The sequence below is a fragment of the Corvus brachyrhynchos genome, unplaced genomic scaffold, assembly GCF_000691975.1.
Source record: "Corvus brachyrhynchos isolate BGI_N302 unplaced genomic scaffold, ASM69197v1 scaffold101, whole genome shotgun sequence".
Classification (NCBI taxonomy): domain Eukaryota; kingdom Metazoa; phylum Chordata; class Aves; order Passeriformes; family Corvidae; genus Corvus; species Corvus brachyrhynchos.
Window position 1 is genome coordinate 9,634,777 of NW_008237239.1, and position 13,813 is coordinate 9,648,589.

At 38.1% G+C, this 13,813-nt stretch overlaps 2 protein-coding genes across 2 annotated transcripts in view; one reads left to right on the forward strand and one right to left on the reverse strand.

Moving 5' to 3' along the window:
* The first annotated feature begins 1,079 nt into the window (after nt 1–1,079).
* FAM69A (family with sequence similarity 69 member A) lies at nt 1,080–11,104 on the forward strand. Its single transcript, XM_008630271.2, has 4 exons — nt 1,080–6,121; nt 6,393–6,500; nt 7,194–7,370; nt 8,330–11,104. The coding sequence occupies exons 1-4, from the start codon at nt 6,059–6,061 to the stop codon at nt 9,140–9,142; spliced, it is 1,161 nt and encodes a 386-aa protein (XP_008628493.1). The 5' UTR covers nt 1,080–6,058; the 3' UTR covers nt 9,143–11,104.
* A 976-nt stretch (nt 11,105–12,080) lies between these two features.
* The window catches only part of RPL5 (ribosomal protein L5), a 13,238-nt gene continuing 11,505 nt past the window's right edge, over nt 12,081–13,813 (reverse strand). Inside the window, exons 8-9 of the mRNA XM_017729907.1 lie at nt 12,884–12,972; nt 12,081–12,249 (exon numbers count right to left, since the gene is read on the reverse strand). Coding sequence (XP_017585396.1) covers nt 12,150–12,249; nt 12,884–12,972 — 189 coding nt within the window. The 3' untranslated portion in view covers nt 12,081–12,149. The remainder of the gene's footprint in view (nt 12,250–12,883; nt 12,973–13,813) is intronic.

The window sequence follows — 13,813 nt, forward strand, 5'->3', positions numbered from 1 at the left end:
TCCCCGGGCTCACGGCGCTGCCAGTGGGGCACTGCCGCGGCCCGGGAACCCCCCAGCTGTGCCCCACGTCCCTCCTTTACACCTACTGCCGGTGCTGCAGCCATCCATCCTGTCAGCGCGCGGACCACAGCTTGGATGAGCAGTTCATATTCCTTTTTCGTGTCTTCTAAAAAAATTAATGTCGGGCACTTTTCTTCTGCTGCTCCATGCATTGCCTTGTATGTTCGTAGACACACTGTTGTGTTTCTATATGCAGGTACATGTTTGCATTACTTCAGTTAGCAGAGTAAGGCTGTTTTGGTTGGAAGTGCTGTGGCTATTGTGTAGTAGGAAGTTCTGCTGTGAAATATCAGTTAGTTACGACGTTGTGGTAGCTTAATGGTTTATCCACGGGATTTCCTTTTTATCAGTTGGATTATATTTTAACTAGATTTTAAATAAGGTGAACATCTGTTGTGTTGGAGGATATAAATAATGTTTACTTTTCTTATATATGCTGCTTATGTGTTTGTCATCTGTTGGTATGCTTAGTGATCATTTGATTAAAAATTTTAAACCTCATATTGGTGCATTTTAAAATCCTGAATGTTTGAATTTCCCCTCATCTGGAACTTTTCCAAATGAGAAGAAATTTTGTTCTTTTTTCAGAAGTACATAGAGCGGGGGTGTAATGTTTAGTGAGAAGCATACAGATAAAATTTTACCCTCTAGTATTTGTTTCATGGTATGTACCTGCAAATCTGGGTCAGTATCACTTGGGTTTTAAACCAAAGAAGAGTACTCTAGATCTATTTACCGAAGTAGACAATTGTATAATATTTGGATTCCTATGGGATAAAGCCTTCAATACAAATAGAAATGAATTCATAATCTATACGCTACCTTTCAAATTAGAAGTCTCCAAATTGTTTGCCTCCTTTGCCTTGGTAGTCTCTTATCATTATATGGTGATATCTGATAACATTCTTCTCTGCTCTTCTTCTCAAAATTTAATTTAAGGCCTTCCAAGCAAAATGTTATTTTAAAATCTTGTAAGAAACAGGAAGACTGCAAAATTATTTATTAGAAAAGCCAAAGAAATTAAATGTTTGTTTCTATTGCAGATTAAAAAAAAAAAATTCTGTGTGTGCTTTCTTATACTGAGAGCCAATTTTGCATATTCTGCTGACTTGTTTTAGGAGATTTAATAGTGGCTTTGTGAACATAAACATGTTTTTCTCTGTCAGTGAATGTATGTTAACATCTGATGCATCCATAGAATGGCAGCAACTATCAATATATTGGTGTTTCTTGTCACTGCGTGTTACTGTTGGTACATGACAAATGTAGTCATGATTTCACTACACTAATTGCTGAGTGCTTTATTGAGATTTGTCTCCAAAGAAGCCAACGGTCTCTAAGTAAATGGTAGACTTAACTCACTGAGGATTATGATCAAGGTGGAAAGACTTGTGTAGTGTTTCTATGCAGCATTTCAAGTAGCACACCAGGGAAGATGTTTGTACAGTGGAAGGTTATCACGGAGTGAATTCCAGCTTTTGCTGGCATTCCAGACTTCTTGAAAACTATGCTGTGAAATGAATCACCAGAACATCAGGTTCTGTGAGACAAAACTTAATACCTGTTCTAGATTTCTGCCCTAATAGGAGCAGGATGTTACGAGCTGGGTTGCAACAGATATTCTATGGCAAATATTCTCTTGATTTACACATGCTTTAGCTTTTGTGCAGAATGCAAGATCCATAGGTAAACAGTTGATGATTTTTGAGCCTAAAAAAGACGTTCTTCCATGTGTCAGCTCGTGTAAAAGGAGCAGGGCACACTTAGATATCTTAGCTCAGCCCAAAACTTAGTGTTAGGGACTCTCTGAGTCAATGTTAAAGTTCTGTCACTCTGAAGAATAGTAACTCTGAAGTACAAAACTTTGCCGTTGCTTAGACTGCAGATCATGTAATAATAGTAAACAAAACAACAAAAATACCCTAAAACCTGACAAACTTTTAAACACCACAAAATAATTTAATTGTATTTATAGGATTTTACAGTTGGGTGATTAACACTGGGATTTTGTTTTACAAGGAGAGGTTAGTATCCCAAATTTAAGAGACGTTGTCCTGAAGTTCTTTCTGATAGCTGTAGTTAGCAATTGCATTGTGAGGCTGAGGACTAACCAGCAGGATTGCTTGTGACAACAATCATGTAAAGAGCACTTGCACGTGTGGAAGTTTGGCCTTTATAGATTCTGGACCAAGTTTACAGACTCTTTAGAGGTGCCTCATGGACTGCAGTAATGTACAAGAGACTGTCTTCGATGGGCCAAAGAATAAGCAAGTCTAAAGCCCCACACAGCAGAAATTTCCTGTATAGTCTCTTTGCTCTAAGATTTTAATCCCTTCTGTTTTGCTTAACGTTTTAAGGAGAGATGTCCCATTTTCCATCTTGGTCATTATTTTATTTCAAAAGATACCTCAGCTCTGTTTACTCAGTTTGGTTATTCAGGATGCAAAATAATTCAAGACACTGGCATAATCATAAGCATGCACTGTCTGCTCTTAGAGATATGAATGTCTCCTGTTCCTGGCATCCAAAACAGTGTGGGCTAATGCTCTTAGACATCATGTCAGCCTACCTGAAGTGCATCCTGTGATAGACAAATCAACCTGAACAGAGAACAAAACAGAATTTCTAGCATGATTGGCCTACTTTTTTTTATCTGTCCTTTTCTATTGTGAGCATGTAAGATGAGTGGAGAGAGCAACTCTGATTTGGAGAAGATTACTACGCTATGGTTATGTGGAATACTTTCCAGAATTAAGCTATCTCTACTATTAAACAAAGAAACACTTTCATACTCTTTAGCCATAAAAGTGTTTTAAATAAAAAGTAGACTCACCAAAAATCTGTCAAGTTATGTTGCATGTTGATTCACTACTCTCCATATGCTTTGGAGTGCATCCAGGCTTGAGTTTTGCAAGAAGAGGTTTTCCAATTCTATTTCAGGGGATGAATGTCTGATTATTATTCAGTGCACATGACTTAGCAGAATATACAAGTGATGGAAGAAGTTGAATCTGTAATATCAAGCATTACAAGTGCTTTCCCTCATTCTTGCATTCCCTGGCTCACATTTAAATCTTGATGGAAGACTAGAGATGAAAAAAGAAACTGTTTCCTTGTTTTGAATACTTTCTTTCTTTTTTGGATAATTTTGGAACTCTCAGTCATTCTGTTGCCCTAAAAATGTTCTTATTACAAGTTTCCTGGCAGTTTGTCACAGTTTCAAATGGAGCCCATCTATATGTGTTGCTCCCTAAGCACTGCCTGGGACATCTTGCTCAGAAATGTGTTCCCGTGATCTGCATGGTAGGTGTAAGTCCTCTGTGTTCTGGGTGCATCAGCACTCGTGTGACCAAACCAGGCTCAGTAAATCCATGTTCCTGCATTAGGACAGTGTGTGCACGTGCCAGATGAAGTAAACTAAGTGTGTCTACACTCACAGACCGATTCTGGGGAGAAAATGAAAATTTGGTAGGGGAATGTATGGGAAGAAATCAAATAATGATCAGGCGTTTTCCTGAGCATGATGAGGAAGTCCTTACTAGAAAAGTAATTCCCTTTGAACCAGAGAGTGGAACCTTGGTTGTCTGTAAGCAGAGGGATGCTGTTTGTCCATGCTCTGAACTGGCAGAGTGGCTTTTGCAAGTCAAAAGCTGCATGACTCCATTGGCACAGTGCTGAGCTCAAAATAAATCTAGCTTCTCTGGAACTTCCTGCCAAATACATGATGTAGTCAGATGGCATCTGGGGAGGATTTTCGGTCTCAAGTACATTCTCTTTCTTCCTAAGGAGGAGGACAATATATACAGTATCTGTACTGTGAGTATGGTCAATATTCTGCAGTGGTCCTGAGGCCTGCAGGCCACTGCTGGTCTCTGAAGTTGTACTAAATGCATACAATAATACAAAATTTCATGAAGTAGCACTTTGGTTTAAAGTGTATTATAAAGGTTCATGGAAGGATTCAGCAAGAAGCACTGAGGAATGAGGAGGATTTGTTGTCCCAGAAGCTTTGGTTCCCAAGCAGTTTTTACACAAGAAACAGCTTTCCCTAAAATTGTCAGTTTCATTTCTGTTGATCTTCCCCAGATTTTACCAGTAGTTTCCTGTGCTTCATGTTCTGCTACATAACAGGGTTATTAGAAACAGCTTTAAAACCCCCCAAATTATAAAACCTGTCTCTAAAAGAAATCACTGGAATAAAAAGTTAATTGTAACTCTCTCTTTTTTTAACCGGGTAGTTTTAAGATTGTCAAGTGAGTGTCTGTGAAGGTGTGAAGGAATAGGGATGCACAGCTGAGGCATGTGGCAGGACCACAGCTCTATGGATTGAAATCATCTTTGGGTCTTTTGAAACTGACTTTTTCTGGATTTTTTGTTTCCAATAGAAAGGGTGTAATGCATGCTGGCTGTTTGTCATATTTTAATAAATTCTAATAAATTATTGCAGTCTTTCTAATTAAAAAAAAATTGCTTATTTACATTGCTACAGTTCTGTGTATATGTGTGATGGCAAAATTGCTCATCATTACTACTTTTCTTGGAACCTTTTCCAAACATATGGGATAATTTCTCTATGAGGAACAGCCAAGTTAGGACCTGTCAGTCTGGAAAAGAGATGACATCACAGGGAGGTGTGTTATGGAGGCCTACAAAATCATGTCAGACGGGGACAGAGTGGACAGAAATTGTTCACTCTTCCAATACATGAACTAGGGGGTATCAAACAAAGTTAATATGAATCAGACTTCAGTAAAATAAAGTCCAGTGCCTGACCTTGGTAGTGGATAGTAGACCTGTAAATTAATTGCTAAAGTTTGTTGTGGATGCTAAAAGCTTATGTAGATTTTTAAGGGAGTCTGGGTAAATTGAAATATTTTAAATGAAAGATAAATTATTTGAGATTTACTAAATGCAGAATATCATATCTGGCTTAGCAAGTTCTTCTAGAGGAAACTGGGAGCACATTCGGTATATATTATATATGATCTCAATCTTCAAGAGTATCTTTTTATAGGTATTACTGAAGATTAGGATACTGATAGAAATGACCAAATGCTGACCAAATATAGCTGCTGTCATGCACTTTCCTTACATCCTGCTGCTAAAGCTGATCCTGACCTTCTAATTAGTTTCTAATCCTGACGTGAGTATGAAAATCAACCTGTTAGCACACCAGACTCTCTGATGAGGAGGAAAAAAGAAGAAGGAAAGGATCAAAACATCCCTCCTACTTTGCAAGACACTTAGCTCTCCCTCAGTTCTTAATTTATAAATAGATTTTCCTTCTGCCCCTGTGAAAACTGTCTATGTGAGGCCACAGAAACAACAGGGAAGTCATGCACACTGTTGTGGGAAAGACCACTGAAGGTGAGGCTAGTACAGAAGAATTTTATTTGCATAATTAAATGGTGTCATTTCAAGGAAGGAGAGAGACTTCAGCGCATGAAACCTGATCCTGAAATCCACCCTGCTAATTGTATATCTATCTTGTGTGTTTACACATTAACACAGATTATTTTTTGACCAAATTCTTGGTCTGTTGGATTTGATTTACCATGAGTGGGACATAGGTAACTAGTCTTAGGGAAAAATGCACTTAATTGAGCTCTGGCAGTTTATGATTTTTGATCAAATTGGTTCCTGCAGTCTGGCTTGCCCTGTGAGGGTCTGACACCTTTTGTTCTATTTATTTATATCTCTTATTTAATTTTCCTTCCACTTACATAAGTCAAACTGACCTCCCCTATCAGTTTTGCTCACTGAAGGAAGCAAATGTTCCATATAATGCAGTCTGCTTATTTTATCACTATTTTATCACTTATTTTTATCATTATTTATAAGTCAAATTCCTTAAAGATGAAATGGTAAATCATGTTTACTGCTGCTCAGTGAATTACAAACAGTACTTTCTCTTTGTGTGCTCTAGGTACGTCTGTCCTATGTGCGGATAAAGTATCTCTTCATCTCTTGGTTAGTAGTGTTTATTGGCAGCTGGATTATGTATGTTCAGTACTCCACCTACACAGAACTGTGCAGAGGACATGACTGTAGGAAAATTATAGTAAGTATATTTAGCATAGCTTTTTGAAGTTTGACTAATTCAGTCAGTGCCACATGTAATTTAATCAAATTCTCATATTCCATCATGCCGAAGTAAGATTATAATTTCAGTTACAGATAAAACCAGTTGTGTCTCTAACATTATTTTGACATAGGGTAATTTACATTTTTTTCTTAGATTTTTCTTTCAAAACTTGGGTGTTGAAAGAGATACAGTTTTTGCCTCCTTTCTTAGGCAATTCATTAAATATTTTTCTCCCTGTTTGTTTCAGTGTGATAAATACAAGACGGGTGTTATTGACGGGTCAGCGTGTAGTAGTCTTTGTGCTAAAGAAACACTGTATTTTGGAAAATGTTTGTCAACAAAGCCCAATAACCAGGTAAGGATTTACTCATCCAACCTAGTTTTATTATTTCCCACTGAAATGTCATTGTCTGGAATGCCAGGTAGACTTTACTGTCAGCAAGTTGAATCTGTTTAATACTGATTATTTCAAACTTCATTTGCTGTGACATGCAGAGCGTGTGTGTGTGTATATATATACACACCCATATATATACATACACACAGCTATACAGAGAAGATACAGTATAATACAAATTAAAACATATAATATGCACCTATATACAATAATATACATTATTCCTATATGTAGAGGGGTATCTATTTATTTTATAATATATGTATTTTGGAAACATATATAATATATATTGAATCCTCCCACAGTTTGACAGAATGTGCATACTTGCACAAAGCATACTGCTTCTCTGCTATCCTGCATCACAGATAGAAGCAGCAGCCTTGTAACAAGCTATGCAAAGGTGGCAGTAATGCCAATCTGTTGTTTGGGAAGCTGTCTGTATTTTGACAGTGTAGTGTCTCCGAAGAACCTGCAGCAGTGGGTTGTATTTGAAGTTGCCATTGTTCAAATTGCCTTATTCATCGTTTGCACACGAGATTCAGTTTCTGATCAGTGTCACTGTTTGACTCTTGAAGCAGTGGTTGGAGGACAGGTGGTCTTCAGATGGACTTCTACAGTGTATCATACCTTTTCCCCTCTTTTTCTGCATAGATGTATTTAGGAATCTGGGGAAATCTGCAAAGTGTTATAAAATGCCAGATGGAAGAAGCTGCTCAACTTGATTTTGGTACTGACCCAGAACCAAGGAAGGAAATAGTCCTATTTGATAAACCAACAAGAGGAACTACTGTTGAGAAATTCAAAGAAATGGTATACGGTCTTTTTAAAGTACGTATATTCTTATTTATTCTATTTTGACAGAAAGGCTTGTTTTCTTGAAGCTGGAGAGAATACCCTATTGTATGAGCCTTGTTCAAGAGTATGTTAGAAAAATAATCAGCACAGAAATAGTTTTTCCCAGAGGTGCTTATCTTGAAGTTTGAAGTAACTAATTATCAGGGTTTTTTCCTTACTCTTTAAATGATGGAAGCTGGCGTTCATCTGGTCTATAGATTTTGCTAGTATTTATATAGAAAATATGATGTAAGGCTGATGTCAGTAGTGATGCATTACAGCAGCGTTGTCTCTAACAATGGTGAGCAGCAGGTGTATTAGGGTAGTTTTTAGGAAAATCTGGAAAAAGTTGATCTGCCTTTGTGTGAGCATTCAGCTAAAAATGGAACAGTTCTGATTCCAGCAATGACTTCTTTCTCTGTAGTCCTACAATGGATGTGGTTACTTCAAATAACAAAATTAAGCATTTCAGTATAGTTATGGGATTTGGACCCAGTTTTGTCTTGGTACCTTTAATAATTGGCCAAAACGTAGTTGATAACATGATTTCACTACATTTGTAAGGTCTGATCAACTGAAAACTAAACCTGATCTAAACATTTGAATTCTGCACACTTTTTTGTAGACAATATTGAATACGCTACTTGATACAATTTTTCTAAGGACTGATCTGATCAAGAACAATGTTTGAATTTTAATGTTTGCATTTTGAAGTGCAAAGAAAGGTAGTACTTCCAGAGGATTACAATGCTCAGTGCCTGTGAGAACAGAACAAAAAGGAAGCTCTGCACGCACCTGATGGCAGGTCCTGTTACATCAATAACCAATGAAAACTAGAACGTACCCTGTTACTCCCATTGTTCATAGAAGGAGAGTAACAGGAGGCAGAATGACAGATGGATTGGGGGCAATTAATGAAATCATACTTCATCTTTTTTGTTTGTTGCTTTTAGGCAAAATTGGGTGAACAAGGAAATCTTTCAGAACTGGTTAATCTCATCCTGTCTTTCGCCGATGGAAACAAAGATGGGAGAGTTTCTTTGCCAGAAGCAAAATCTGCATGGGCACTCCTGCAGCTAGAAGAGTTTCTATTAATGGTGATCTTGCAGGATAAAGAACATACTCCCAAGCTGATGGGTTTTTGTGGGGATCTCTATGTGACCGAAAGAGTTGAATATACCTCTCTCTATGGAATCAGCCTTCCATGGATTATAGAACTTCTCATTCCCTCTGGCTTCAGAAGAAGCATGGACCAGTGGTTCACTCCATCATGGCCAAGAAAGGCAAAAATAGCTATAGGGCTTTTAGAATTTGTGGAAGATATTTTCCATGGACCTTATGGAAACTTTCTGATGTGTGATACAAGTGCCAAAAACTTGGGATATAATGACAAATATGATTTGAAAATGATGGACATGAGAAAAATTGTGCCAGAAATTAATTTGAAGGAAATAATTAAAGATCGTCAGTGTGACTCAGATTTGGACTGCATTTATGGTACAGACTGTAGAACACTATGTGACCAAAGTAAAATGAGATGTACCACTGAAGTAATCCAGCCAAACTTGGCAAAAGCTTGTCAGCTCCTTAAAGACTATCTGCTTCGTGGTGCTCCTTCTGATATCCATGAAGAACTAGAGAAACAACTGTACTTGTGCATTGCCCTGAAAGTCACAGCAAATCAGATGGAAATGGAGCATTCTTTAATACTCAATAACTTAAAAACTTTACTGTGGAAGAAAATTTCTCATACAAATGATTCTTAGCTTCTCCAGCAGCAGAAGAGAATACTGATGCCTTGGGCCACTGGAGGTGGCCCAAGACATTTGATAAAAACAATCCGCACCTTTTTAAAAAGGTATTTCTTTACTCAGATTTTATGAATGGCTCTTTCAGTCTTGCCCTTCAGTCAGTAACTTATGATAGGGCTTCTCGAAGAATGAACATGCCACTGAATGATCGAGCAGAGGCCAGAAGTACTTCTGGTGTTCAGTGCTGTTACGGAAACAACAACTCTGCATGCTTGACTGTTCTGTGCACTTTGTCAGATCTTGAACAGGATGAAAGTATTCACTGTGCCACCACATCAGCTGAGGGAACATCTTCCATTTCTGTGAAAAACATGGCTCATTTGTGAAGTACCTGCAGAGGATTTTTCTCCTAAGTAGTTTTATGAAGAATTGCCACTACTGCAAATAATGTGTCCAAGTCCAAGCTGCTGTTATGAATAAACTGAACTGTGAGATTGAAGTTTACTAATACCTTGGCATGGCAGAATTTGCACATTAAAGAATTTTTTAACTGTGGAAAATTAGAATTTTATTCTAGAATGTATAGGTTGTAATATGAGACAAATCAGATTCTGTTTACACATTGTTACCTCATGCTTACGTCTTGAATGTTTAAGTAGTTCAACATTTTTTAATTGTCATTGTATGGTGAGCCCTTTGGGAGCCAAGAATTCTAGAGTATTATTTCTTAAAGTCATCTATATGGTTTAGCAGCAATACCAGCATCCATTTCAAGAACTTCACTGGAAACCTTTAACCCAAATTTAGCTGTAGCAAATATTGAAAAGCAAGGAGTTTGTGGACTAAGCTATAGTATGAAAACTGAAGTTAGTTTTTAAAAATACTGAATAGCAGAAGTGTCCTACCAGTTAAAAAGGGAAGTTTGCATAGTGTAGGAATCTGCTGTATGACATGAGAAAGAAGTTAATAGTTGTGGATAGTCTTGGCTCTTTACTGTCCCTCCACATTCAGCTGTACTTCAATCGTAACTACTGCAGGAAGTGTGTAAGCAAGAGCTAGACCTGAATTTTAAGACAGAAGCTGGATTGCTCAGGATTGTGCAATATTGCTCAAACAGGAGCCTATGAGGTATTTTCCAGCTCATTCCTAGCTGTTACTAAGTGAGCTGCAGTGTGTGTGTTCTTTTTTTCTAGTAGCATCTCTGAGTCATTGTTAAAACTCAAGCCATGAGTAAATAAACATAATCTGATCCTGGCACTCCACAAAGCATGACCACTCTACTACCTTTAATCTGCACCCTATTCTTCAGATTTACAGCTGTGTTCATAATTATGCAGAATTGGATGTCCATAAAACACCTTAATACATGCTCAATACTTGCCTGTTGAATGTTTAATTTATAAATGCTTTAGGTACAAAGTTGTTCAATCTTCATGATTTTAATGGCAGTCATCTGTATACTTCTGAATCCTGGCCCCTTAATTCATTTTCACCAGAGGTAAGAAGAACAAGCTTTATTTACATATTTGAAAGGTTAATTGCTCTAGGTATCCTGTTTCAAATGCACTTCTAGAATGATGAAACTGAACTACAGGACCACAATAAAGTAGTTTCTCCATACCAGATGTAATAATATGCAGCTTGGGTTAACATTGTTTTGTGAACACCAGCCTTTTAGTTTAAGAAATACTATGCCCATGCTATTGTCTTGAACTTGCTAATGTGCTCCAACTATGAACTAATAAGTATTTGTAACGAGCAATGCACTGAAAGTGTAAAGTGGTCATGTTCTTGGTGAAAAAAGCTGACAGTGACTGCTATTTGGGCAGAGATTACTTAAAATACCCAACATCATTGGGTATTTTAACAACGGGAGAATATGTTTAATAGTGCAGTTTGTTGTACAGAATCTTCATTTTTATTACTGTTGCATCAAAGCTTTCATTGGAAAAAAAATACACTTTTGTTTATAATAAATCACAGGCCTCTTTTCTTTTTTCAGTAGCAGTATTTACACCAACTACCAGTATCTTAGAGCAGAACATTCCTCCATGTAGCCTCCTTGATTAATGTTTAAACTGTGCAAATGATTTCTCTAAGTCTAGTGGGAAACCTATTGGCACACAGAAACTGAGAGGTAGGAGGAGACAAAGGACCAGGGCAGGACAAGGCTGGTGAGAAATACTTCTCTTCCAGGCAGCTCAGCCTGCAAGCTGCAGAAAGAAACACACATTGGGCTCTAGGTGGGGGCCACCCTTTAGGATAAGGAGATGAAAACCAGTGACTGGTGAGGTGGATGGACATGGAGAGGGGAGGCAGGAGGAAAAATGAGGTAGAGACTGGCATGGGGGATAGGGTGAGGAGTGTGAGGGTATAAAAGCCCAGGGGTGCTCCTCAGAGCGACCATTTAGAGTTGTTCCTGCACCAGGAATGAACTGCCTTGTGGAATGGGATGTCATGGGCTCTGCTAAGGGAACCCTACGGGTGAAAGGGAAGGGAACATGGTCTGGCTGCATGTGAGTGTGTGGGGATTCAAGGAGGAAAGGCTCTGATGTGCAACTGCCAGGGAGTCTCACAAATGTTTCCTTGACAAGGCCTCCATACCTACTCCTGTACATGCAACTTAAAAGTGAATTCTCTGATCAACTAAATAATGTGAAGTATTCAGCTTAAGAATTTTAAATCCTTCTCTACTTAATAGCAGCAAGCTCTTATATTTAGTCCTTGATACTAGCTCTGCCAAAAATTAATCTAATTGATTTCCTTCCCCTTCTTACAGGAGTAATTCTGATGCAACAGCCTTCGTCTTTGAAGTCTGTCACCTCTCTTCTCTGTGAAAACTCAATTCACACAGTACTTAGAACGAGGAGAAAAAAAACTCTTCAGGTACAGACTATCTAGATCATAAAATATATTCTCTGCTTTTATAAACTATACAAATAAGCTGGTCTTACACAGTTGCTTCCTCAATAAATTTATTGCCACTTTTTCCAAAGCTTCACAGAAAACCGTGGAAGTTGTCTTAACTCTCAGTTCTGCGCTCCTGGGCCCTGAGGAAGCTGGCCTTCTTCTGAGCAACACGGTCTTTCTTCTGGGCAAGGGACATCTTGGGACAGTTCCATCTGCAATGTAAGCACAGGGTACAGTAGATCCAAAGCAACATGTAGTCAAGAAACATGCAGTGCATCACAACTGTGGTTAAGAGTGCAATGGAAGAATATATTCCCACTTCTGTAACATGCTTTATTTCCTCATAATGACTGAAGGCTGTACTTAGGGCACCACAAAAAGGCATGGTTAGACAGTTTTAATTTCTCAAGAGATAAACTCTGTACTCTCTTGAGACTGAAGTAAAGACATTATTAAGCCCAGTGTGATAGCTGTTCCTTATTTCTTTTCTCCCACACCCTTGAAAAATCAAAATAGTTTAGTACTGACAAAATAATCAATGAGCTCTCAGCTGAAGAGAAGCAGCTTTCCCACTGAAAACACTGAGACTTGAAGCTACACACTGTTCTAGCTATTCATGCCACAAGGATTCTTCACTTTGTTTTTTTTATATACTTAAGAGCTCTTGAACTTCATATTCCTACTGCTAAAGTTAACTCCTAAATTATACAGAACTGCATGTATCTTAATCTGGTCTAGAACACATGACTATTGACAAAACTGCAAAATTGCATTAGTTGTTTTACTGTAACTAAGATAGCTCCAACAGAGAAGTCACACAGATGTTAAAAGGAATGAGAATTTTACCTCTTTTTCTTGACTTCTCTCTTGGGTTTCTTTTCATGGACTGGATTATCCCGTATAGCAGCATGGGCTTTTTTGTACATTTCTTCCATCTTGGAAAAAAAAAATTAAAATTTAAATTCACCATAGTTGTCCAGTTGTTAGAGGAGTATCAGAAATCCAAGATCCCTGTGCCTGCATTGTCCCCAGGCATGCAAAAATGCTGCTCTGTCCCAAAGCCAACGCTGGCTCCATAATGGCACAGATTTGAAGAATACCTTTGCTGGCAGTTAATTAAGACCACTAGATATCAGCTTTTTAGACGTACAAAGAACAAGTGGCTTCTAGTGACCTAAGTCCTAGACTCACTTCATTTGAATACAAGCTGTAACTGCTGTTTGCTTAGAAAGCAGATGGAGTCGGCCATTAACATTACTTTCTTTTTAGAATGTTAGAAAAAACTAGCAATTAGTTAAATTTACAAAAAAAAACCCAAAACCCCACTGAAATGAAGGGATAGAGAATCAGGTTTGCTGTAGCCTAAAATGGGGTTATGAGGGAGCTGTGTTTTAAAGCTCCAGGATCACTTATTAGGAGAACCAAGCAAGAATATTACAGGCACCAGGACAAGCCATCTGGAAGGAGTTTAATACTTGGAAAAAATAGAAGAAGCACCTCTGTGTTCTTACCCATCTTCTAATATTTTGTGTAACTCTAAAATGTGAAGCAGTACTAAAATAAAATGTATTACAGTCTATAGTTTCATGAAATGGTAGCTTGGGCTCTCTATTCACCTAGAACAGAGAACTCCCTCTAGGGTCACACAAACAGTAACAGATTTGACACACAACCACATGCTTGCTCACAGTTACAACCACTACAGCTGCAGAAATTACAGGCTCTGGGGCAGGATAAGGAAGGAGTGGAGAGCCTGTATAGAAACTTCTAATTTAG

Bases quoted from the DNA above. Each gene is read 5' to 3' on its own strand.
- FAM69A (XM_008630271.2), top strand. From the start codon at position 6,059: ATGTATGTTCAGTACTCCACCTACACAGAACTGTGCAGAGGACATGAC. The intron at 6,122-6,392 runs GTAAGTATATTT...TGTTTGTTTCAG, and splicing joins ATGACTGTAGGAAAATTATA to TGTGATAAATACAAGACGGG. The intron at 7,371-8,329 runs GTACGTATATTC...TGTTGCTTTTAG, and splicing joins TGGTATACGGTCTTTTTAAA to GCAAAATTGGGTGAACAAGG.